The sequence below is a fragment of the Procambarus clarkii genome, chromosome 55 (genome assembly GCF_040958095.1).
Source record: "Procambarus clarkii isolate CNS0578487 chromosome 55, FALCON_Pclarkii_2.0, whole genome shotgun sequence".
Taxonomy (NCBI): domain Eukaryota; kingdom Metazoa; phylum Arthropoda; class Malacostraca; order Decapoda; family Cambaridae; genus Procambarus; species Procambarus clarkii.
In genome coordinates this window covers 32,065,915-32,090,403 of record NC_091204.1, presented here as the reverse complement: position 1 = coordinate 32,090,403, position 24,489 = coordinate 32,065,915, and the positions used below count along the sequence as shown (strand labels likewise).

The 24,489-nt window shown below is 54.3% G+C and overlaps 1 protein-coding gene across 1 annotated transcript in view; it reads left to right on the top strand.

The window, feature by feature from the left end:
- The window catches only part of LOC138352981 (nucleolar transcription factor 1-like), a 48,180-nt gene that overhangs the window by 16,295 nt on the left and 7,396 nt on the right, over positions 1-24,489 (top strand). The window contains exons 3-4 of the mRNA XM_069305645.1: positions 10,963-11,295; positions 12,714-12,840. Of these exons, the coding sequence (XP_069161746.1) occupies positions 10,963-11,295; positions 12,714-12,840 (460 nt within the window). The remainder of the gene's footprint in view (positions 1-10,962; positions 11,296-12,713; positions 12,841-24,489) is intronic.

Below are 24,489 nucleotides of genomic sequence, written 5' to 3'. Positions count from 1 at the left end.
TATGGACCCGCCCAAAACGGGGGAGTCCACTCTCACTGTATGTAGAGGACAGATAGAGGTTTGAGGCAAGCATATTGTGTGGTTATTTTTGTTTATGTGTTAAAGGGGAACATTTTATTGGAACGTCGATGGGTTGCAGGTTTGTCTTTGGGGAAGAAGTTGCTGAGAACTTCGAAGCCAGCAGATGAAGTAGCTGATGAGACTCCAAGGTAGGAGCAGAGGACCTCGAGCTGTGAGGAGAAGCAGCAGTGAAGAGGAGTGTCACGTGCTTCTGTAGAGGTGGAGAAGCACCATAGTTGCTCGGGGAAACTTCATGGTGTAGCAGCCAAGAGAGCTGTGGAAGGACCTAGCAGAAGGGTGAAGCACCGTAGTTGCTCAAGGAAACTTCATGATAGCAGCCTGGAGGAGCTGCAGAGGATCCTGGTAGTGAAGCCCGGAAGAACCTAAGGATATTAGGGTAGTGAACTTCCAGAGGTGGAAGGGGAAGTTCTGGTGGATTACTAGTAGGGAGTTGATAGTGTTTGGTTGTCATTAGCGTGCAAGACGCAGTGAGAGGTGAGTGACTGTTGGCATTCTTATGTCAAGGAGTTTTTTATACTGAAGTATCAATGAACATTTATACTGGTATATGTTATTGCATTCAAATGCTGATTTTCTATATATATATGTTATCTTGCTGATGGCGCAACAGTGTACGTAGGCTTGACCAACTTGAGGAGGTTAATGATATCAGGTGGTGAACCAGGAGTAGGATACCACTTGATAGCTGATAATAGAGTTCTGATGGTGTTGGAGTGCAACCTGATTGTGATATTATAGAGTATAGGATTCATTATTATTATATGTGTGTATGTATCGTGTATGTGCTTTGTTCAGTAAATGTGTCACAATTTGCTGGTGTTTGCCCTTGTCCTAGTGAGGCTTCCCAGGAAGTAGTGAAGAAGGAGAGAGAGAGAGAAAGAACCAAGAACCACTGCTGTGGACAGGGTAAAAGGTAATACTAATAAGTCAAAAGGGGATTGAGGAGATCATATCACCTAAGGAGAGAGTGGGGAGTCACAGCGGCTCGAGTGGGTGTGTGCACGTGACAACGAGGCTGAGTGTTGGAGCCGCATCCCCTAAACGTGTGACGTGGAGCCCCTCTCCAAGAGCCAGAAGCGCCTAGTGTGATCTCCTAGTGAAGTGTAAGCACTCTACCGAGTTGTGGGTTGGGTTGTCCGTAGAGAAGGATCAACGACGACAACACCAACCAACCCACAGTCTATAATACTATCCTTTCTCTAATCTTTGTTTGATATAATTGAAAAAAACCTTTAGGATTTGTCTTTGCTTGCCCTGCTATGCAAATTTCATTGTTTCTTTTTGCCTTCCTAATCTCTTTTCTGGGGGGGGGGAGGGGAGCCCCTTCGGCTCCCCGGAGCTATCCAGGCTGATATGGATAACCATCGACCAGGACAGGCACCCTGAAAGGTAAGCGCCTCAAAACAAACCCCTATTCTGGTTAAAACAACAAAAATAGCCAAACGAGTGGACAGAACTCCCCAAATGAAAACAGCAATCAAGGATGACATCACACGAGCCGCGATGCTTGTCTGCACAGCTGCACCCTTCCCAAGAGGGAGAAGGGGGTGCTCCAGACCCACCACACCGGTAATCCAACCAATAGTTCTTAGGATGATGTGATAGTGGCACGGTTGGGTGGCTCCAGCTCTGGATTCTCTTGCTGTGCTGTGCTTGGTGTTCAGTACTGCTCTTACGGTGGATTGTGAGCTGGGAGTAATATTCACAGGTACTCGGGCTGCATGTGCTTAGGGTTACCTTCCTTGAGTGCCCTGTAAGTACTGCCCTTGGGGTTTGGGGTTACAAGTCACATTAGGGTCTACTTCTATGGTCTTTTGCTGCTTGGTAATTGACCACCCCGAGTGTTGAGGGTTTTCCTACCTTGTTTACCTTGGGGTAAGTGGTAGTTTTTTGCACTGGTGGGGCGCGGGGTACTGCGCAGCTAATTTTCACCTATTACAGACCAGCTCTGTTCCTCTTGGGTATGTTATCCTTTTGTGGGGTTGTTCTTTTATTGTTTTAGCCTGGTAGGGGGTCTGCCTTTGTGTCCCTTGCCCCTGTTAGTTAGGGTGTTGACTTCTTGTGTCTGGTGGTACCCCCTGCTTCGCCCCCATTCGTGGATACGTCCCGGTTGTTCAGCTTCTGCAGTTTGTTTGGTAGACTTGTTAGGTGCCGGTTAGTAGTACCCCGCCTGGGCTTACCCTTAGCGATACGAGTCTAAGGGCCCCGGGAATCCCCGAGATGGTACACGGGTCTGATGGATGCGACCCTGGGTCTCCTCTCACTTTGTGCGCGTTTGAGGGTTGCTCTGTCCCCCTTGTCTCAGGGCAACGCTCATTGTTTTTGCCTCTATCATGCTGCCTGTTGGGTTAGTGACACCTTCGACCCTAAGTCCTGTGAGCACTGTTGCTTGTTTGTGACTCAATTCACCCACTCTGATGATTTTCTTCAGGTGCAGGCGGATCAGGTGTTACATGTTTCGTTAGTTGCTTCCCCGGTTGCCCCTAAGGCTGCCCCGTAGTGACCCGGACTTGGGGTTGTTGGTTGCTTCGACCTTGATTCAGTCGGCACCCTCTTGTTCAGTCCCTGCTGTGGTTCATTCTGTCGCCCCCCCCCCCTTTTCTCTTGCTTCCTGCTCCAAAGCGTCTGAGGGCTTCATAGTCGGGGCAGGGTTTAGAAGTTTCTGAGACTCGGGCAGTGTCAGGGGTTGCCCCTTCCAGGGAGTTGATGGAGGTATTCGAGTCAGTTCCTCCAGCTGTAGCACCGGGGTCTGACCAATGGGCCCCCTCTCATCCTGCTTTTCCGGCTGTTCCGGCTTTTTCTTGTGAAGATGGGGCTTTGGGGAATGTCTCGCTCCCGGGGCCTGATGTGGAGGTTCCTAGGGTTGGGAAGGAGTTGCCTTGGGAGCTTTGGGCCCCATTGGACCCTGCTGGGGTTTTCCAACCCTCTGAGCAGGGCTGGCCGTTACGGGGAGTAGGGTTTTCCTTTTCCCCCTCTGCGTACGAGTTTTTTGGGCGCCGACCCCTCCCCGGGTTCGGTTCCATGTCCCATCGGGTTCGTCGGTTCCGTCCTGCCGGTGGGTACTTTTTGCCATTTTCTCACCCTTCTTATCTTGGACATGTATTCTCCATCATGTCACAGTCTTGTTCTCCTCGTATCGGGATCCTGCATGACCATTGGTCTCGGATACCACTGGGCCCATATGAGCCTTCATGATTTTGTTTGCTTCTCTAGGATCTCGAAGGTTCGGTAAGGTCTTTGATACTTCCCATATTACTGGAACGTCTGGCGGCTTCCGGTGAGGTTTATCTCCATTTAGGACACGTTGGTCCTCTTCAGTGCTTCTTCTTGGTTTTTGATACTATATCTGATTACTGTATTTATACTTAACATCTTCTCTCCGTGCTCTGTCTCGGCATTGAAAATAATCGTTAAATACAATTACCTAAATTATTGGGATCGTCTCAAAGCCCTCCAAATGTACTCACTAGAAAGAAGACGAGAGAGATATCAAATAATATACACCTGGAAGATACTGGAGGGCCAAGTACCAAATCTACACAGTAAAATAACAACGTACTGGAGTGAACGACATGGAAGAAAATGTAGAATAGAACCAATGAAGAGCAGAGGTGCCATAGGCACAATCAGAGAACACTGTATAAACATCAGAGGTCCGCGGTTGTTCAACGTCCTCCCAGCAAGCATAAGAAATATTGCCGGAACAACCGTGGACATTTTCAAGAGGAAACTAGATTTATTCCTCCAAGGAGTGCCGGACCAACCGGGCTGTGGTGGGTATGTGGGCCTGCGGGCCGCTCCAAGCAACAGCCTGGTGGACCAAACTCTCACAAGTCGAGCCTGGCCTCGGGCCGGGCTTGGGGAGTAGACGAACTCCCAGAACCCCATCAACCAGGTATCAACCAGGTACACCTAGTTGGCACCCTCCCCCACCAGGTGGGTAGTGTGGTTCCGACCTCATGTGTCCTGCGTATGTGCCGCGGGTGTTTGTTTTGTTTATTGACAGTGTACACAAGTGTTGGTGTTTCGCGTCCTTTTCTCTCGGGTACTTCACCGCTCTCGCTCCTCTTATCTCTCCAGTCAGAGCCCATTAGATACTGGGGGTGTTATAGATTATGTATATGGGGAGGACACCTAGTTCTTTTCTCTACATACGGGTGTATGATGCCTCATTCACTTCTACTCCTCATCTTTTCCTCCTTCACATACAACTCTGGCTGTATTTCACTAGCGATGCTCCTGGAACATTATACGGCTATGCTGTGTCGTAACACGATAGTGCATAAGCTCTACAGGTGAGCTTATACGATCGGCAACACTTTTGGCCAGGCGCTGGTTCTCGGTTTTTGGATGAGTGTTTGGTATTGTTTGTGGCATTTTGTATGGGCCATTGCGTGCTTCTTACCGTGTCCTTTCTTTGTCAATCTGTATTGTTATTCATTACATGGTGGGGCACAGCTCCGTCTTTCGAGTTCTTTCTTTAGTCTTTCAGTGCCTGGGTCTTTTCTTGCTTCTGGGCGCTCCTTCTTTGACTTGTGACGATAATCTCTTTCTAGAGAGATTGAGCCTGCTCTTCCATACCTCAAGTTACATCCAGTTAACAAGTATAAGATGCTACATTCAAGATACGTCACCGGTAGCACAAAACGTTTTGACCAGGAGGCAAAACGTACCCATGATCCCCCCTACTCCACACACCCTCCATGCTGGCTTGTCGTCAAACCAGCAAACTACCCATACCAGCCTGCCTGCTCCTGATTGGTGACTCGCCGACTGCACACCTGCACACTGCACCTCCGCGCCATCTACCTGAATCGACGTCGGAGCCCTGACCAGCTATCAACTTCAGAATATTCTTTGTGCTCTTAGAGTTGACATCTCTCTCTGGCATACTAAGCTTACTGGCTTGTATACGAAGGGAGGTCTCAGCCATAGCCGATATTCTCAGCACCATTTTACTATTTCACCTTTATACTATTGTGTCTCACATTGCCTTTGCATTTATCTTTGTTATTTAATTGTATTTTTCATACCCCGAGATTTGTCTTTATTTTCATTTATGTTTAAAGTAAATATATTTAAGTTTCATTGTTCATACTTTGTGTTTTACGTGTTCCTCCCTCTAACTTACCACAGACAACAGGCAAGCAATCTATCTTTTTTTTGTAAGTGTGACCAGGCATTGACACCTGCCTGGTCGGCAGGAGGACTGCTGAACATCAACACTCCAACACTTTCCCGTCACAGACTCCCTCCATGCTCTCTGGACACTCGTTCATTGACCGCCGTGCAGTTCCTGGGTGAGCCCTTCCATATCCATTGGATTCTCTGTGTGTGTAGTAGTAGTAGGCCCAGTTCATGACATTCCCATTTGCTGCCTCAGTCTTCTTTGTTCCTCATATTGCTTCTACTTTCTTGTCCCTGGCTGTTGGTGCTTGGACTGTCTTTAAGGTCATTTCCTATCTCTATACTACACATTGTGTTTTTTAGTATGTGCATATTGGCTATACTAATGTTTGTGCTAGGTTGGACTATGTCCGTGTTCAGTTCCCTGATTTTGCACAGTTCGCGTGCTCAGATATGATCCTGTGTTCTTCCATCTTCTCCTTGTATGTCATTACCAGCTTCTGGGTTGCCCTGTATGCAGGTGGATGTAGATTCCGTTTGTCCTCTCCTGCCCCTACAGTGTCTTTTCGTTGCGTCAGGAGGTGCTAGGTTTACGCCCCTGGCTCCGGTCTTTTCTTTGTGTTTCTTTCTGGATGGCATGTTTTTGTTTTCGTGCTGTTCATGTCCTGGTTAGTTCTCCTCATACATGGCTTTGCGTGCGTCGTTCTGCCTTGCGGGGCTGGTTGCATTGCTCCTGCAGGATTCGGTGTCCCTGTATTTTGCAACGCGTCTTGCATTTCGACTCGTGATGCTTACTTTCTTGTTGACCTCGACCTGGGCCCTGACTATTAGGTTTTCGTCGCAATTTTGTTCTTGCTGTTTGCAGCGCCTGTGGTTTGGCATTTTCTGCTAGCGGCTTCATGTTGTTATCCGTTGTCGAACTTGTTGGTCCTACAGGGGTCCTGGAGGGTTTCCCCCTGGAAAGGGCAAGTCTGCTCGCCTGGGTTGGTTCTTTTCTGGCTCGTCGGGTTTGAGTTCCTGGTTTCCTGGCTTAACCCACCAGTTGACACATTCCTCATCTCAAGATGACACTTCTCACGAGTTTCGCGACAGGACCACGGCGTCTCCGATCTCCTGAGGAGCTTGCTAGTAATGGGGAATTTTCTGTATGGCAGACGTTCCATCCTTGCTTGGATGGTGGTTCCTTGCTTGCCTTGATCTCTGGCGCTGCTTGCTTAGTGTTCGCATCCGGGGTTTTCCCACAGCTCCGCCTTTTCCCATGCTCGGTCCGATCTGTGACAGGGCTGGTTCGGTTTCTGCCTCGAGTCTTCCAGTCTGATACTTCTGTCTCGAGTCTCTCACCATCTGTTGGTGTTCAGGTGGCTTTGTTGATGGTGTCCCACCTGTGTGCTTCGTCTCGGCGGCGGTATGTTTTTTTGGCGGTCCTTCCCTTTTCTTTTTGTCCCTTCATAGGTAGGCTGCGTTTTTTTTTGGTGTAGTCTTATCCTTCTTTTGTGGAGGTTCAGGACTGTCATCTTACCACATACTGTCACCTTGTCTTGTGCGGCACTGGTGGAGCTGCTCCGGTTTACTTTGGTTTTGGTGTTCTTTCTGCACCAATTCGCGAGCTGTCTCTGGTGTGGTTCACCTCCGGCCTGCTCATGTGCCGCTTGAGCCGTCCTGCTCCTTTGATTTGGGGCTTTCTCCTCTCTTCTCTTCAGTTTCTTGTGACCCCTTCAGTTCTGGATTGTTTTTCCGAGGCTCTTTTCTTGTTAACATTGGCCTCTGGGGGTCGGGTCGGGGGAGCTTCATGCTCTCCTCCGGCGCAGTTTTTCTACTCCTTTGGTCCTTCGTGTTAGTCTGTTTGCTTGCAGCTGTCTCCTTTTCTGACAGAGATCATCAATTAACTTTAGTCAGGCCGGGGTTCATCATGTGTTGCGTCCGGTTGCAGAGCTCTGCCGTTATTTGCGTGCCACAGCCTCGGTGGCCAGGGACGCGCTTTGAATTGCGCCGGTTTCCATTCTTCCCTGTTCCCGGGTTTGGGTCTCTCAGGTTTTCCGCAGGGTTATTCGGTCCACCTAGTTTGTGGTCTATCTCCGTGCCCATGACGTTCGTAAGTTTGCTGCTCTTGCTGCCATCTTCGGTAACATTTCTTGGGCTGACAATCGGGCACGGGGTTTTTGGCGTCAAACAGGGTCCTGGCTGCATGCTACCTCATGATTGTTCCTGGGCCTAGTCGGGCCTGTATCGCTTTGGGTCGGCGGTTGCAGCCTATTGTCTCGATTTCGTGTTGAGATGTGAGTATTGATCGACTCCCGGGTAAGTTCCTCTAGTTTTTGTCTTTGGTTAAGTAGTTCCAGGGAGCCGAAGGGGTTCCCCCCAGAAAACCAACGTTGAATGTAATGAAACGCCATTTTCTGGGTTAGCCCCCGGAGGCTCCCCGTCAAACCCCCCCCCCCCTCCCCTTTGTTGGCGTTTTTTTCGCATGTTTTGACAGCCAGACTAAGTTGGACAGCTCCACCTCCTTTCCCGGGGAGGGTGGAGCTGTGCAGACATGCTGCACAGCTCGTGTGACATCATGCTTGATTGCTCGTTTTCATTTGGGGAGTTCTGTCCACTTGTTTGGCTATTTTTGTTGTTTTAACCAGAATATGGGTTTGTTTTGAGACGCTTACCTTTCAGGGTGCCTGTCCCTGTCGATGGCAGATATAGAATGCTCCAAATCACATATGCATTTCTATAGGCCATTGCTCCTCGTGCCTCTCTGAGAGGGTCCAGATTCTGGCTTGTGGTCCCCGGTAAGCCTAGAACTCCATCCACACTGATGCCAAAGGTTAGGGATGTCTTTATCAGCCTAGATAGCTCCGAGGAGTCGAAGGGACTCACCCAGAAAATGTTTCATTACATTCAATGGTGGTTTTTTAACATTTCTAACCAGTTGGATGAATTCTTGTTCTAAACTGAATTTCCCATTTCTAATCCTTTTGTACCAAGCTCTCTTTCTACATATAAGATTCTTCAGATCCTTTGTTATCCATTTCGGGTCATTAGAATTCGATCTATTCAATCTGTATGGCATACTACGTTCCTGTGCTTTGTTTAGAATTTTGTTTGATAAGTTAAATTTTGAATACACATTGAAATCCCTCTTTACATCACCAATTGCTGGGTTCTCGTCTCGCACCAAGACCAGCCCACTTCCCGTGCCCAGGACTTTCCACTCTATTTCACCCAAAAACATTCTTAGATCATTAAAATCAGCTTTTTGAAAATCTGGCACCTTAACAGAATTTTCTCATATAAATCTATTCCATTCTATGCTAAATCTGATTTCTTTATGATCTCTGTTCCCTAGCTCACTCCCTATTTCAATTTCATTAATTTGTGTTTCCCTGTTAGCACTAAGTTTAAAATATTATTTTCCTGCATTGGTTCCTTAACCCGTTAACTGCGCAACACATCATATGATGTGTTCAGTGATGTGCAGTAACTTGCACTACACATCATATGATGTATTGGAGTACTACGCAAGATTTAACGGCCCGCGGATATACAGGGTTCACCACACTTTCATCAGGGCTCTTGTAAACAGACGCCATTTAAAAAAAAATCGTGGGCCAAATTCCTGAGTGTGAGGGGCCTCAGTATTGAGTAAGCAACCAAGCCTGACGCACGCAGCATGAGCTCACAGCACTGCTGTTCAGCTTGTGACCACAGCATTGCCTAAAAATGCCATAATATACATGTTCTTGCTATTATTTAGCGAAGATATTATTACAGAAGACCCCTGACTGTGATAAAACTGACCAGGATTCTGATAATAGTAGGATTGTGGTGATATTTAGCACTGTGCTCCATGGAGGGAGGAGTAATGCTGTGGGAGGGAGGGTGGTGGCGTTGTCTTCTGACTGTGTGTGGCCACCTTTTATTGACTGCACTCACCATACCAGCTTAGTAGTTGGCTTTGGTGAACACAAATGTAGATACTTATATATAACGTGTGTACAGAGTGTAATAACAGCAATAGGAGTAGGTTGAGAGCACAACTTATGTTGTTTACTGGTAGCCACAATGGTCTTTGGGCACCATACCAGCTTACTTGTACAAGTATGGTGAACAAAACAGGTAGATACTTATATATAATGTGCATATATAGGGTAATAACACCACAAACAGTATTGTTGGAGGAGAAATATTAGTGCATCTGGCCTTGAGGGCGGCCGCCACCAGCTGACTGTGTAAGTAGCTATGTCACCCATGACACAAATGCTGCTTGACCTAGATGCTCTAGATATTTCATCCCATTGATGCTTTGCTTCCATCCTGTCAAAGTTTGGTGGCCTTTATATAACTCCTATTATAAGATTATAGCTTTTTCATTTAATTCTAACCAAATAGTTTCTGTGTGTAGCTCAGTTTTGATTCCCTCTTTGAGACTACATTTCAAATTTTCCCGAACATATATGGCTACTCCCCCTTTCTCGTCTAATATATTTATCTGTGTGAAATAGTTTAAATCCGCTTATTTGATATTCAGCTATTAGTTCTTTATTTTCTACTTTCATCCATGTTTCGGTAAGTGCAATAATATAAATTTTTTTCTGTGCAGACGAGCATTTAAATTGTGTATTTTGTTTCTTAGACTCCTACTATTCGTGTAATATACCTTAAGTGTATTGCTATTTTGAGGCACTTCTCTTTCCCCTGTTCATTTTGCCAATTTGCTTCCTCCACTAATACATACTTTTATTACCTACTTTCTCCATATCAATTTCTATAACACTATCCAGTTACAGTTTAAACCAAAACAAACCCCTCCAACCACAGGTTCCAATGAGTTGGCAACAGCAACCACCCCAGCCCTAAATAGATGCACCCCGTCCTGAGCATACATGTCATTTCTTCCATTGAAGTGTTCCCAGTTATCTAGGAATGATATTGCATTTAATTTGCAATATTTGTCCAGTTGGCAATTGACACCAAGTGATCTCGTCAACTATTTGTTTCCATCTCCCTTTCTTGGAAGAATGCCACATATGACCGGGATTCCTCCCTTGCTCCTAATTCTATGGCTGTCTTAGACCTCTGTATCAGTGTCTCACTCCTAACTTGTCCTACAACATTTTCACCGGCACTGATACAAATAATGGGTTTGTTCCCATTTCCAGTTATAACATCATTCATGTTGTTAACAATATCACCAATTCCTGCTCCCGAATAGCAAACCCTTAACTTGTTTCCCCTATCCCTGGCACAAAACGTTTTAGCCAAATACCTCACCTGGGAATCTCCCACAATGAAAATTCGCTTAAGTACTCCCATTACTTTGTGAGCATCTTGAGGGACTTGCGCTCCCTTCGTTGTCTTCCCTTTCGAGGGATTAAGACCAACTTAAACTAAGAATACTTGATCTTTCCTCCATTATCACATACGATAAATACATTTCCTTCCAATATTCGTAAGAAAGTAAGGACGGGTTTTGTTAGTCTGTAATCTCGGGTACGGCTTGCAAGCAGCCCTACTGCTGCCATATGTTACCTAAAAATATTATCCTATACTCCGGGATATATTTATAAAAAATATTGGCCCTGCTGTGGATATGTTAATCTGTCAGTAATATTAACTCTGCTCTTGAATAGCTAATACAAAAAATGTATGTAAATATTATAAAATTACTATTAGTAAATGAAGTACCTGTACTGTAATATTACTTTTTTTCGAGGTGACACTGTACTGTAATAATACATATAGCTTAACCAAATATTCTTTCCACAGGATAACAAGCCAGAGGAATGTTCAGTGTGTTATAACGATTATGATGACAATCAGCTACGGCCTCGCACACTGCCGTGCGGCCACACATTCTGCTCCCAGTGTATTGACAATGCTATCGAGAATGGTCAACTAACCTGCCCCAGCTGCCGTGCCGAGCATGCTGCCACAGCTGCTACTCAGTTCCCAATTAGCTATGCTGTGGAGGCATTTGTTAGGAAACTGAAAGATATCCAGCTAACACAAAAGAAAACTGTACCAGTAAAAAAGAAGTTAGATTCCCTGGTGCAGGAGCAGAAGAGCAGTATCAGCAGCCTCATTACTAGCTGTGAAGAGGTACTGTCCCAGCTGGGGGAGTACCGGGGGCAGCTGGGGGACTGGAAGACTTGCCACCTCCAGCTCCAGGACAGACTCTATGCTCTGGTAGAGGAGAACAAGTCAGCAATGAAGCTCTTGGAACTGGAGGATACCAGTGTGGTGGATCTGACAACACAAGGAGAGGAAGGAAAGACTCAGCTGCAGGCCATGTTGGGAGCCTCGACACAGTCAACACCCCACAGGAAGTTTACACAACCATAGGCACAGCTGATGAGTGCAGCATGAAGGTAGAAGATTGGCTCCAGAAGTGCCGGGAACTCTTCTCAAATGTCAAGACTGTCCACACCTCAGTGAAGGTACGCTGCTGAAGGTCACATTGTTCTCACCCAACTGAGTGTAGTATTGCCTCTATATAAACACTTTTGACATGGAGACACATCAAGATGAGAGTTGACTTTATATATAGGAAACATTTTGCTCTAACACCTGAAACATTTTTATTAATAAAGTCAACTAATAAAGTAATATAATATATATACAGCAGCCTAGGACCTTACTGTGTGCTGCCAATACTAGAATTCAAATGTACAGTCATGTTGCCACCTCAGGGTCACTCATTAGGGAATGCCAGTACCAGTGTTCAAATCTCATGTCGTGTTGCCAACACAGGGTCTCTCTCTCTGTCATTCCAGTAACAGTACAGTATAATCATGTTATTAACCACAAAGCTCAATGAGATGGAGGTTATACCAAAAGCAGTGATAAAATAGTAAAAGTTTACTCAAAGTATACTACAACACACAAGATACATGTATGAATTTATGGAAATAATAATAATAATGATGACAGCAAGGCTCCTCTGGTGGCCGCCAGCAGCTCGCATCAGCTGATGAATTAAAGGGATCACTGGCCCCTCCTCACTGGGGCGGCTCCGTCAGCGTCGCTCCTCACTCCTCCACGGGCGGCCACACGCTGTCTTCACCACTCAGTAGAATAATATATACGTGCTGTCCCACAGCCTAATCTACTCCTATGACTTATATGCACTCTAATAAATGCCTACGCATAATAATAGGCTTATCTTGCCTAACAATCAAGGGAATTATGGGAGGGAAATATGATCTACCTTAACATATCCCGTCCTCAGACACCTAGGCTCCAGTCACCCGTTGGGTACTCCGTTCCTCGCGTTGTTCCCAGTGTTCCAGAAGCATCACCAGTCCATAGGTGTGAAGATCCTCGGCATCTCCGTGCTCATTCCCTGAGTGATGTTCCTGGGCGTTGGCTCATCCATTCGTCACTGCATGCGTCGTTCCCTCAAGCATTCCTTCACCGAGACCACACTCAAGGATCAGGATGCACTTTCTTCCTTCTGAGTTCCTAGTGGGCGTGATCTGATCACAACAGCTCTGAATGCTTTGGAGTTCCACCGACAGCGAGTCACTCACTCCTCCAGCCGTCGTAACTCTCTCAACTTCTCCAAAACTATTAGCACACGGTCCTCGGCGCCCTTTCACCGCTGGATTAGGCTTCCTCGCACTTCCCTGAAGTTCTGCAGTCCTTGTTAGTCACTATATACTCGTCAGGCTGTGTATATCCACTTATGGAGGCTCCTAGACCTCAAAACTAGAGAGCTCAATCGGCGCACGTCCTCTCTCAACGAAGCGCCGAGTATCTCTGAGCGCCTGGTGCTCTGCAGGCGGGCCAGGTCTCTCGGTGACGTCAAAGACCCAGGGGCGGGCTCTGATTGGTCAATGAAGTCATGTGACCTCAGCCACCGAATCAGAGGGCGTCGTACACAAAATGATGGATTTGTAAGCCAGGCGGCGCCATTTTGTTGTACCCAGGGCGCGAATTTTCCACTTCTCTGCAAATTTACAAACGCAAATTTCTCCCCAAATTAACAACCATTCTGAAAGCCTCATACCTCAAAAGATTCCCTGCGCCTCAGAGAACCTGCAGGTAAGCTGATATGACTCTTAAACCTGGCATATGAGAGAAACTGTAGGGGACACCATCACAACATCCAGGACTAATCCTCTGCCAGTAGAGGGGGCTGAAGCTACAATCCAGCACCAACCCCCTGCCAGTAGAAGGTGAGCTGGAGCTACAGGTCCAGCACCAACCCCCTTCCAGTAGAGAAGGGGTTGGAGATGCAGGTCCAGCACCAACCCCCCTGCTAGTAGAGGGGGGCTAGAGCTACAGGTTCAGCACCAACCCTCTGCCAGTAGAGGGGAATGGAGGTACAGGTCAAAGACCAACCCCCTGCCAGTAGAGGGGGGGCTGTAGCTACAGGTCCAGCACGAACCACATGCCAGTAGAGGGGGCTGGAGCTACAGGTCCAGCACCAACCCCCTTCCAGTAGAGAAGTGGTTGGAGATGCAGGCCCAGCACAGACCCCCCTGCTAGTAGAGGGGGGGGCTTGAGTTACAGGTTCAGTACCAACCCCCTGCCAGTAGAGGGGGGGGGGGGCTGGAGCTCCAGCACCAACCCCCTGCCAGTAGAGGAGGGCTGGAGCTACAGGTCCAGCACCCACCCCTTGCCAGTAGGAGGGGGGGCTGGAGCTACAGGTCCAGCACCAACCCCCTGCCAGTAGAGGGGGCTGGAGCTACAGGTCCAGCACCCACCCACTGCCAGTAGAGGGGGGGGGGGCTGGAGGTAAAGGTCCAGCACCAACCCCCTGCCAGTAGACGGGGGGGGGGGCTAGAGCTTCAGGTCCAGCACCAACCCCCTGCCAGTAGAGGGGGGGCTAGAGCTTCAGGTCCAGCACCAACCCCCTGCCAGTAGAGGGGGGGGGGCTAGAGCTTCAGGTCCAGCACCAACCCCTTGCCAGTAGAGTGGGGGGGGCTAGAGCTTCAGGTCCAGCACCAACCCCCTGCCAGTAGAGGGGGGGCTGGAGCTACATGTCCAGCACCAACCCCCTGCCAGTAGAGAGGGGGCTGGAGGTACAGGTCCAGCACCAACCCCCCTGCCAGTCGAGGGGGGACTGGAGATACAGGTCTAACACAAATCCCCCTGCCAGTAGAGGGGGGGCTGGGGAAACAGGTCCCGCACCAAACCCCTGCCAGTAGAGTGGGGCTTGAGCTACAGGTCCAGCACCAACCCCCTGCCAGTAGAAGTGGGGTTGCAGCTACAGCTCCAGTACCAACCCCATGCCAGTAGAGTGGGGCTGGAGCTAAAGGTTCAGGACCAACCCCCTGCCAGTAGAGTTGGGCTGGAGCTACAGGTCCAGGACCAACCCCCTGCCAGTAGAGTTGGGCTGGAGCTAAAGGTCCAGCACCAACCCCTTGCCAATAGAGAGGGGCTGGAGCTACAGGTCCAACACCACCACCCTGCCAGTAGAGGGGGGGGGGCTGGAGCTACAGGTCCAGAACCAACCCCCTCCCAGTAGAGTGGGGGGGGGGGCTGGAGCTACAGGTGCAGCACCACCACCCTGCCAGTAGAGGTGGGCTGGAGCTACAGGTGCAGCACCAACCCCCTGCCAGTAGAGGGACAGCTGGAGCTACAGGTCCAGCACCAACCCCCTGCCAGTAGAGGGGGGCTGGAGATACAGGTCCAGCACCAACCCCCTGCCAGTAGAGGGGAGCTGGAGCTAAGGTCCAGCACCAACCCCCTGCCAGTAAAGGTGGGCTGGAGCTACAGGTCCAGCACCAACCCCCTGCAAGTAGAGGGACAGCTGGAGCTACAGGTCCAGCACCAACCCCCTGCCAGTAGAGGGGGGCTAGAGCTACAAGTCCAGCACCAACCTCCTGCCAGTAGAGGGGGGGCTGGAAATTCAGTTCCAGCACCAACCCCCTGCCAGTAGAGGGGGGCTGGAGCTACAGGTCCAGCAGCACCAACCCCCTGCCAGTAGAGGGGGGGGGGCTGGAACTACAGGTGCAGCACGAACCCCCCTGCCAGTTTGGAGAAGGGGAGGAGCTAAAGGTCCAGCACCAACCCCCTGCCAGTAGAGGGGGGCTGGAGCTTCAGGTCTAGCACCAACCACCTGCCAGTAGAGGGGCAGCTGGAGGTACAGGTCCAGCACCAACCCCCTGCCAGTAGAGGGGGGCTAGGGCAACAGGTCCAGCACCAAACCCTTGCCAGTAGAGGGGGGGCTGGAGCTACTGGTCTAGCACCAACCCACTGCCAGTAGAGGTGGGCTGGAGCTAAAGGTCCTGCACCAACCCCCTGCCAGTAGAGTGGGGCTGGAGCTATAGGTCCAGCACCAACCCCCTGCCAGTAGAGTGGGGCTGGAGCTACAGGTCCAGTACCCACCCCCTGCCAGTAGAGGGGGTCTGTAGTTAGAGGTCCACCATCAACCCCCTGCCAGTAGAGGGGGGCTGGAGCTACAGGTCCTGCACAAACCTCCTGCCAGTAGAGGGGGGGGGGGGGGCTTGAGCTACAGGTTCAGTACCAACCCCCTGCCAGTAGAGGGGGGCTGGAGCTACAGGTCCTGCACAAACCTCCTGCCAGTAGAGGGGGGGGGGCTTGAGCTACAGGTTCAGTACCAACCCCCTGCCAGTAGAGGGGGGGCTGGAGCTCCAGGTCCAGCACCAACCCTCTGCCAGTAGAGGGGGGACTGGAGCTACAGGTCCAGCACCAACCCCCTGCCAGTAGAGGGGCCTGGAGCTACAGGTCCAGCACCAACCCCCTGCCAGTAGATGGGGGCTGGAGCTACAGGTCCAGCACCAACCCCCTGCAAGTAGAGAGGCAGCTGGAGGTAGAGGTCCAGCACCAACCCCCTGCCAGTAGAGGGGGGCTGGAGCTACAGGTCCAGCACCCACCCCTTGCCAGTAGGAGGGGGGGCTGGAGCTACAGGTCCAGCACCAACCCCCTGCCAGTAGAGGGGGGCTGGAGCTACAGGTCCAGCACCCACCCCTTGCCAGTAGTGGGGGGCTGGAGCTACAGGTCCAGCATCCACACACTGCCAGTAGAGGGGGGGGGGCTGGAGGTAAAGGTCCAGCACCAACCCCCTGCCAGTAGAGGGGGAGGGGGCTAGAGCTTCTGGTCCAGCACCAACCCCTTGCCAGTAGAGGGGGGGGTGCTAGAGCTTCAGGTCCAGCACCAACCCCCTGCCAGTAGAGGGGGGGCTGGAGCTACATGTCCAGCACCAACAACCTGCCAGTAGAGGGGGGGGGCTGGAGGTACAGGTCCAGCACCAACCCCCTGCCAGTAGAGAGGGGGCTGGAGGTACAGGTCCAGCACCAACCCTCCTGCCAGTCGAGGGGGGGACTGGAGATACAGGTCCAACACAAACCCCCCTGCCAGTAGAGGGGGGGGCTGGGGCAACAGGTCCTGCACCAAACCCCTGCCAGTAGAGTGGGGCTTGAGCTACAGGTCCAGCACCAACCCCCTGCCAGTAGAGGTGGGGTTGCAGCTACACATCCAGTACCAACCCCATGCCAGTAGAGTGGGGCTGGAGCTAAAGGTTCAGGTGCAACCCCCTGCCAGTAGAGTTGGGCTGGAGCTACAGGTCCAGGACCAACCCCCTGCCAGTAGAGGGGGGGGGAGGGAGCTACAGGTCCAGAACCAACCCCCTCCTAGTACAGTGGGGGGGGGGGCTGGAGCTACAGGTGCAGCATCACCACCCTGCCAGTAGAGGGGGGCTGCAGCTACAGGTCCAGCACCAACCTCCTGACAGTAGAGGTGGGCTGGAGATACAGGTCCAGCATCAACCCCCTGCCAGTAGAGGTGGGCTGGAGCTACAGGTGCAGCACCAACCCCCGGATAGTAGAGGGGGGCTGGGGCAACAGGTCCAGCACCAAACCCTTGCCAGTAGAGGGGGGCTGGAGCTACAGGTACTGCACCAACCCCCTGCCAATAGAGGGGGGCTGGAGCTACAGGTCCAGCACCAACCCCCTGCAAGTAGAGAGGCAGCTGGAGGTACAGGTCCAGCACCAACCCCCTGCCAGTAGAGGTGGGCTAGAGCTACAGAGCTACAGGTCCTGCACCAACCCCCTGCCAGTAGAGGGGGGGATAGAGCTTCAGGTCCAGCACCAAACCCTTGCCAGTAGAGGTGGGCTGAAGCTACAGGTGCAGCACCAACCCCCGGATAGTAGAGGGGGGCTGGGGCAACAGGTCCAGCACCAAACCCTTGCCAGTAGAGGGGGGGCTGGAGCTACAGGTACTGCACCAACCCCCTGCCAATAGAGGGGGGCTGGAGCTACAGGTCCAGCACCAACCCCCTGCAAGTAGAGCGGCAGCTGGAGCTACAGGTCCAGTACCAACCCCCTGCCAGTAGATTGGGGCTGGAGCTATAGGTCCAGCACCAAAGCCCTGCCAGTAGAGTGGGGCTGGAGCTACAGGTTCAGTACCAACCCCCTGCCAGTAGAGGTGGTCTGTAGCTAGAGGTCCAGCACAAACCCCCTGCCAGTAGAGGGGGGCTGGAGCTACAGATCCTGCACGAACCTCCTGCCAGTAGAGGGGGGGGCTTGAGCTACAGGTTCAGTACCAACCCTCTGCCAGTAGAGGGGGGGGGGCTGGAGCTCCAGGTCCAGCACCAACCTCTTGCCAGTAGAGGGGGGACTGGAGCTACAGGTCCAGCACCAACCCCCTGCCAGTAGAGGGGCCTGGAGCTACAGGTCCAGCACCAACCCCCTGCCAGTAGAGGGGGCTTGAGCTACAGGTTCAGCACCAACCCCCTGCCAGTAGAGGGGGGGGGAGGGCTGGAGCTCCAGCACCAACCCCCTGCCAGTAGAAGGGGGCTGGAGCTACAGGTCCAGCACCCACCCCTTGCCAGTAGAAGGGGGGGGCTGGAGCTACAGGTCCAGCACCAACCCCCTGCCAGTAGAGGGGGGCTGGAGCTACACCTCCAGCACCCACCCACTGCCAGTAGACGGGGGGGGCTAAGCTACAGGTTCAGCACCAACCCCCTGCCAGTAGAGGGAGGGGCTGGAGCTCCAGCACTAACCCCCTGCCAGTAGAGAGGGGCTATAGCTTCAGGTCCAGCACCAACCCCCTGCCAGTTGAGGGGGGGGCTAGAGCTTCAGGTCCAGCACCAACCCCCTGCCAGTAGAGGGGGGGCTGGAGCTCTATGTCCAGCACCAACCCCCTGCCAGTAGAGAGGAGGCTGGAGGTACAGGTCTAGCACCAACCCCCCTGCCAGTCGAGGGGGGACTGGAGATACAGGTCCAACACAAACCCCCCTGCCAGTAGAGGGGGGGCTGGGGCAACAGGTCCCGCACCAAACCCCTGCCAGTAGAGTGGGGCTTGAGCTACAGGTCCAGCACCAACCCCCTGCCAGTAGAGGTGGGGTTGCAACTACAGATCCAGTACCAACCCTATGCCAGTAGAGTGGGGCTGGAGCTAAAGGTTCAGGACCAACCCCCTGCCAGTAGAGTTGGGCTGGAGCTACAGGTCCAGGACCTACCCCCTGCCAGTAGAGTGGGGCTGGAGCTAAAGGTCCAGCACCAACCCCTTGCCAATAGAGAGGGGCTGGAGCTACAGGTCCAACACCACCACCCTGCCAGTAGAGGGGGGGGGCTGGAGCTACAGGTCCAGAACCAACCCCCTCCCAGTAGAGTGGGGGGGGGCTGCAGCTACAGGTGCAGCACCACCACCCTGCCAGTAGAGGTGGGCTGGAGCTACAGGTCCAGCACCAACCCCCTGCCAGTAGAGGGGGGCTGGGGCAAAAGGTCCAGCACCAAACCCTTGCCAGTAAGGGGGGCTGGAGCTACAGGTCCAGCACCAACCCCCTGCCAATAGAGGGAGGCTGGAGCTACAGGTCCAGCACCAACCCCCTGCAAGTAGAGGGGCAGCTGGAGGTACAGGTCCTGCACCAAAACCCTGCCAGTAGAAGGGGGGATAGAGCTTCAGGTCCAGCACCAAACCCCTGCCAGTAGAGAGGGGCTGGAGCTACAGGTCCAGCACCAACCCCCTGCCAGTAAAGGTGGGCTGGAGCTAAAGGTCCAGCACCAACCCCCTGCCAGTAGAGGGGGGGGGGCTGGAACTACAGGTGCAGCCCGAACACCCTGCCAGTAGAGGGTGGCTGGGGCAACAGGTTCAGCACCAAACCCTTGCCAGTAGAGGTGGGCTGGAGCTACAGGTCCAGCACCAACCCCCTGCCAGTAGAGGGGCAGCTGGAGGTACAGGTCCAGCACCAATCCCCTGCCAGTAAAGGGGGGCTTGTGCAAAAGGTCTAGCACCAACCCCCTGCCAGTAGAGGGGGGCAGGAGCAACAGGTCCAGCACCAACCCCCTGCCAGTAGAGGGGAGCTTGGGCAAAAGGTCCAGCACCAACCCCCTGCCAGTAGAGGGGCCTGGAGCTACAGGTCCAGCACCAACCCCCTGACAGTAAAGGGGCCTGGAGCTACAGGTCCAGCACCAACCCCCTGCCAGTAGAGGGGGCTTGAGCTACAGGTTCAGCACCAACCCCCTGCCAGTAGAGGGGGGGGGGAGGGCTGGAGCTCCAGCACCAACCCCCTGCCAGTAGAGGGGGGCTGGAGCTACAGGTCCAGCACCCACCCTTGCCAGTAGAAGGGGGGGGCTGGAGCTACAGGTCCAGCACGAACCCCCTGCCAGTAGAGGGGGGCTGGAGCTACAGGTCCAGCACTCACCCACTGGCAGTAGACGGGGGGGGGGCTAGAGCTACAGGTTCAGCACCAACCCCCTGCCAGTAGAGGGGGGGGGCTGGAGCTCCAGCACTAACCCCCTGCCAGTAGAGGGGGGCTGGAGCTTCAGGTCCAGCACCAACCCCCTGCCAGTTGAGGGGGGGGCTAGAGCTTCAGGTCCAGCACCAACCCCCTGCCAGTAGAGGGGGGGGGCTAGAGCTTCAGGTCCAGTACCAACCCCCTGCCAGTAGAGGGGGGGCTGGAGCTTTATGTCCAGCACCAACCCCCTGCCAGTAGAGAGGAGGCTGGAGGTACAGGTCTAGCACCAACCCCCCTGCCAGTCGAGGGGGGACTGGAGATACAGGTCCAACACAAACCCCCCTGCCAGTAGAGGGGGGGGGCTGGGGCAACAGGTCCCGCACCAAACCCCTGTCAGTAGAGTGGGGCTTGAGCTACAGGTCCAGCACCAACCCCTGCCAGTAGAGGTGGGGTTGCAGCTACAGGTCCAGTACCAGCCCCATGCCAGTAGAGTGGGGCTGGAGCTAAAGGTTCAGGACCAACCCCCTGCCAGTAGAGTTGGGCTGGAGCTACAGGTCCAGGACCTACCCCCTGCCAGTAGAGTGGGGCTGGAGCTAAAGGTCCAGCACCAACCCCTTGCCAATAGAGAGGGGCTGGAGCTACAGGTCCAACACCACCACCCTGCCAGTAGAGGGGGGGGGGCTGGAGCTACAGGTCCAGAACCAACCCCCTCCCAGTAGAGTGGGGGGGGGGGGGGCTGGAGCTACAGGTGCAGCACCACCACCCTGCCAGTAGAGGTGGGCTGGAGCTACAGGTGCAGCACCAACCCCCTGCCAGTAGAGGGGGGCTGGAGCTACAGGTGCAGCACCAAACCCTTGCCAGTAAGGGGGGCTGGAGCTACAGGTACTGCACCAACCCCCTGCCAATAGAGGGAGGCTGGAGCTACAGGTCCAGCACCAACCCGCTGCAAGTAGATGGGCAGCTGGAGGTACAGGTCCAGCACCAACCCAATGTCAGTAGAGGTGGGCTAGAGCTACAGAGCTACAGGTCCTGCACCAACCCCCTGCCAGTAGAAGGGGGGATAGAGCTTCAGGTCCAGCACCAAACCCCTGCCAGTAGAGTGGGGCTGGAGCTACAGGTCCAGCACAAACCCCCTGCCAGTAAAGGTGGGCTGGAGCTACAGGTTCAGCACCAACCCCCTGCCAGTAGTGGGGGGGGGGGCTGGAACTACAGGTGCAGCACGAACACCCTGCCAGTAGAGGGGGGCTGGGGCAACAGGTTCAGCACCAAACCCTTGCCAGTAGAGGTGGGCTGGAGCTACAGGTCCAGCACCAACCCCCTGCCAGTAGAGGGGCAGCTGGAGGTACAGGTCCAGCACCAATCCCCTGCCAGTAGAGGGGGGCTTGTGCAAAAGGTCCAGCACCAACCCCCTGCCAGTAGAGGGGGGCAGGAGCAACAGGTCCTGCACCAACCCCCTGCCAGTAGAGGGGGGCTTGGGCAAAAGGTCCAGCACCAACCCCCTGCCAGTAGAGGGGGTACTGGAGCTACAGGTCCAGCACCAACCCCCTGACAGTAGAGGGGCCTGGAGCTACAGGTCCAGCACCAACCCCCTGCCAGTAGAGGGGGGCTTGAGCTACAGGTTCAGCACCAACCCCCTGCCAGTAGAGGGGGGGAGGGCTGGAACTCAAGCACCAACCCCCTGCCAGTAGAGGGGGGCTGGAGCTACAGGTCCAGCACCCACCCCTTGCCAGTAGAAGGGGGGGCTGGAGCTACAGGTCCAGCACCAACCCCCTGCCAGTAGAGGGGGGCTGGAGCTACAGGTCCAGCACTCACCCACTGCCAGTAGAAGGGGGGGGGGCTAGAGCTACAGGTTCAGCACCAACCCCCTGCCAGTAGAGGGGGGGGGGCTGGAGCTCCAGCACTAACCCCCTGCCAGTAGAGGGGGGCTGGAGCTTCAGGTCCAGCACCAACCCCCTGCCAGTTGAGGGGGGGGGGCTAGAGCTTCAGGTCCTACACCAACCCCCTGCCAGTAGAGGGGGGGGGGCTAGAGCTTCAGGTCCAGTACCAACCCCCTGCCAGTAGAGGGGGGGCTGGAGCTTTATGTCCAGCACCAACCCCCTGCCAGTAGAGAGGAGGCTGGAGGTACAGGTCTAGCACCAACCCCCCTGCCAGTCGAGGGGGGACTGGAGATACAGGTCCAACACAAACCCCCCTGCCAGTAGAGGGGGGGCTGGGGCAACAGGTCCCGCACCAAACCCCTGCCAGTAGAGTGGGGCTTGAGCTACAGGTCCAGCACCAACCCCCTGCCAGTAGAGGTGGGGTTGCAGCTACAGGTCCAGTACCAGCCCCATGCCAGTAGAGTGGGGCTGGAGCTAAAGGTTCAGGACCAACCCCCTGCCAGTAGAGTTGGGCTGGAGCTACAGGTCCAGGACCCACCCCCTGCCAGTAGAATGGGGCTGGAGCTAAAGGTCCAGCACCAACCCCTTGCCAATAGAGAGGGGCTGGAGCTACAGGTCCAACACCACCACCCTGCCAGTAGAGGGGGGGGCTGGAGCTACAGGTCCAGCACCAACCCCTTGCCAATAGAGAGGGCTGGAGCTACAGGTCCAGCACCAACCCCCTGCCAGTAGAGGGGGCTTGAGCTACAGGTTCAGCACCAACCCCCTGCCAGTAGAGGGGGGGGGGGCTGGAGCTCCAGCACCAACCCCCTGCCAGTAGAGGGGGGCTGGAGCTACAGGTCCAGCACCCACCCCTTGCCAGTAGAAGGGGGGGGGGCTGGAGCTACAGGTCCAGCACGAACCCCCTGCCAGTAGAGGGGGGCTGGAGCTACAGGTGCAGCACCAAACCCTTGCCAGTAAGGGGGGCTGGAGCTACAGGTACTGCACCAACCCCCTGCCAATAGAGGGAGGCTGGAGCTACAGGTCCAGCACCATCCCCCTGCAAGTAGATGGGCAGCTGGAGGTACAGGTCCAGCACCAACCCAATGCCAGTAGAGGTGGGCTAGAGCTACAGAGCTACAGGTCCAGCACCAACCCCCTGACAGTAGAGGGGCCTGGAGCTACAGGTCCAGCACCAACCCCCTGCAAGTAGAGGGGCAGCTGGAGGTACAGGTCCTGCACCAACCCCCTGCCAGTAGAAGGGGGGATAGAGCTTCAGGTCCAGCACCAAACCCCTGCCAGTAGAGAGGGGCTGGAGCTACAGGTCCAGCACCAACCCCCTGCCAGTAAAGGTGGGCTGGAGCTAAAGGTCCAGCACCAACCCCCTGCCAGTAGAGGGGGGGGGGCTGGAACTACAGGTGCCGCCCGAACACCCTGCCAGTAGAGGGTGGCTGGGGCAACAGGTTCAGCACCAAACCCTTGCCAGTAGAGGTGGGCTGGAGCTACAGGTCCAGCACCAACCCCCTGCCAGTAGAGGGGCAGCTGGAGGTACAGGTCCAGCACCAATCCCCTGCCAGTAAAGGGGGGCTTGTGCAAAAGGTCTAGCACCAACCCCCTGCCAGTAGAGGGGGGCAGGAGCAACAGGTCCAGCACCAACCCCCTGCCAGTAGAGGGGAGCTTGGGCAAAAGGACCAGCACCAACCCCCTGCCAGTAGAGGGGCCTGGAGCTACAGGTCCAGCACCAACCCCCTGACAGTAGAGGGGCCTGGAGCTACAGGTCCAGCACCAACCCCCTGCCAGTAGAGGGAGCTTGAGCTACAGGTTCAGCACCAACCCCCTGCCAGTAGAGGGGGGGGGAGGGCTGGAGCTCCAGCACCAACCCCCTGCCAGTAGAGGGGGCTGGAGCTACAGGTCCAGCGCCCACCCCTTGCCAGTAGAAGGGGGGGGCTGGTGCTACAGGTCCAGCACGAACCCCCTGCCAGTAGAGGGGGGCTGGAGCTACAGGTCCAGCACTCACCCACTGCCAGTAGACGGGGGGGGGGGCTAGAGCTACAGGTTCAGCACCAACCCCCTGCCAGTAGAGGGGGGGGGGGCTGGAGCTCCAGCACTAACCCCCTGCCAGTAGAGGGGGGCTGGAGCTTCAGGTCCAGCACCAACCCCCTGCCAGTTGAGGGTGGGGGCTAGAGCTTCAGGTCCAGCACCAACCCCTGCCAGTAGAGGGGGGGGCTAGAGCTTCAGGTCCAGTACCAACCCCCTGCCAGTAGAGGGGGGGCTGGAGCTTTATGTCCAGCACCAACCCCCTGCCAGTAGAGAGGAGGCTGGAGGTACAGGTCTAGCACCAACCCCCCTGCCAGTCGAGGGGGGACTGGAGATACAGGTCCAACACAAACCCCCCTGCCAGTAGAGGGGGGGGGGGCTGGGGCAACAGGTCCCGCACCAAACCCCTGCCAGTAGAGTGGGGCTTGAGCTACAGGTCCAGCACCAACCCCCTGCCAGTAGAGGTGGGGTGCAGCTACAGGTCCAGTACCAGCCCATGCCAGTAGAGTGGGGCTGGAGCTAAAGGTTCAGGACCAACCCCCTGCCAGTAGAGTTGGGCTGGAGCTACAGGTCCAGGACCTACCCCCTGCCAGTAGAGTGGGGCTGGAGCTAAAGGTCCACACCAACCCCTTGCCAATAGAGAGGGGCTGGAGCTACAGGTCCAACACCACCACCCTGCCAGTAGAGGGGGGGGTGGAGCTACAGGTCCAGAACCAACCCCTCCCAGTAGAGTGGGGGGGGAGGGCTGGAGCT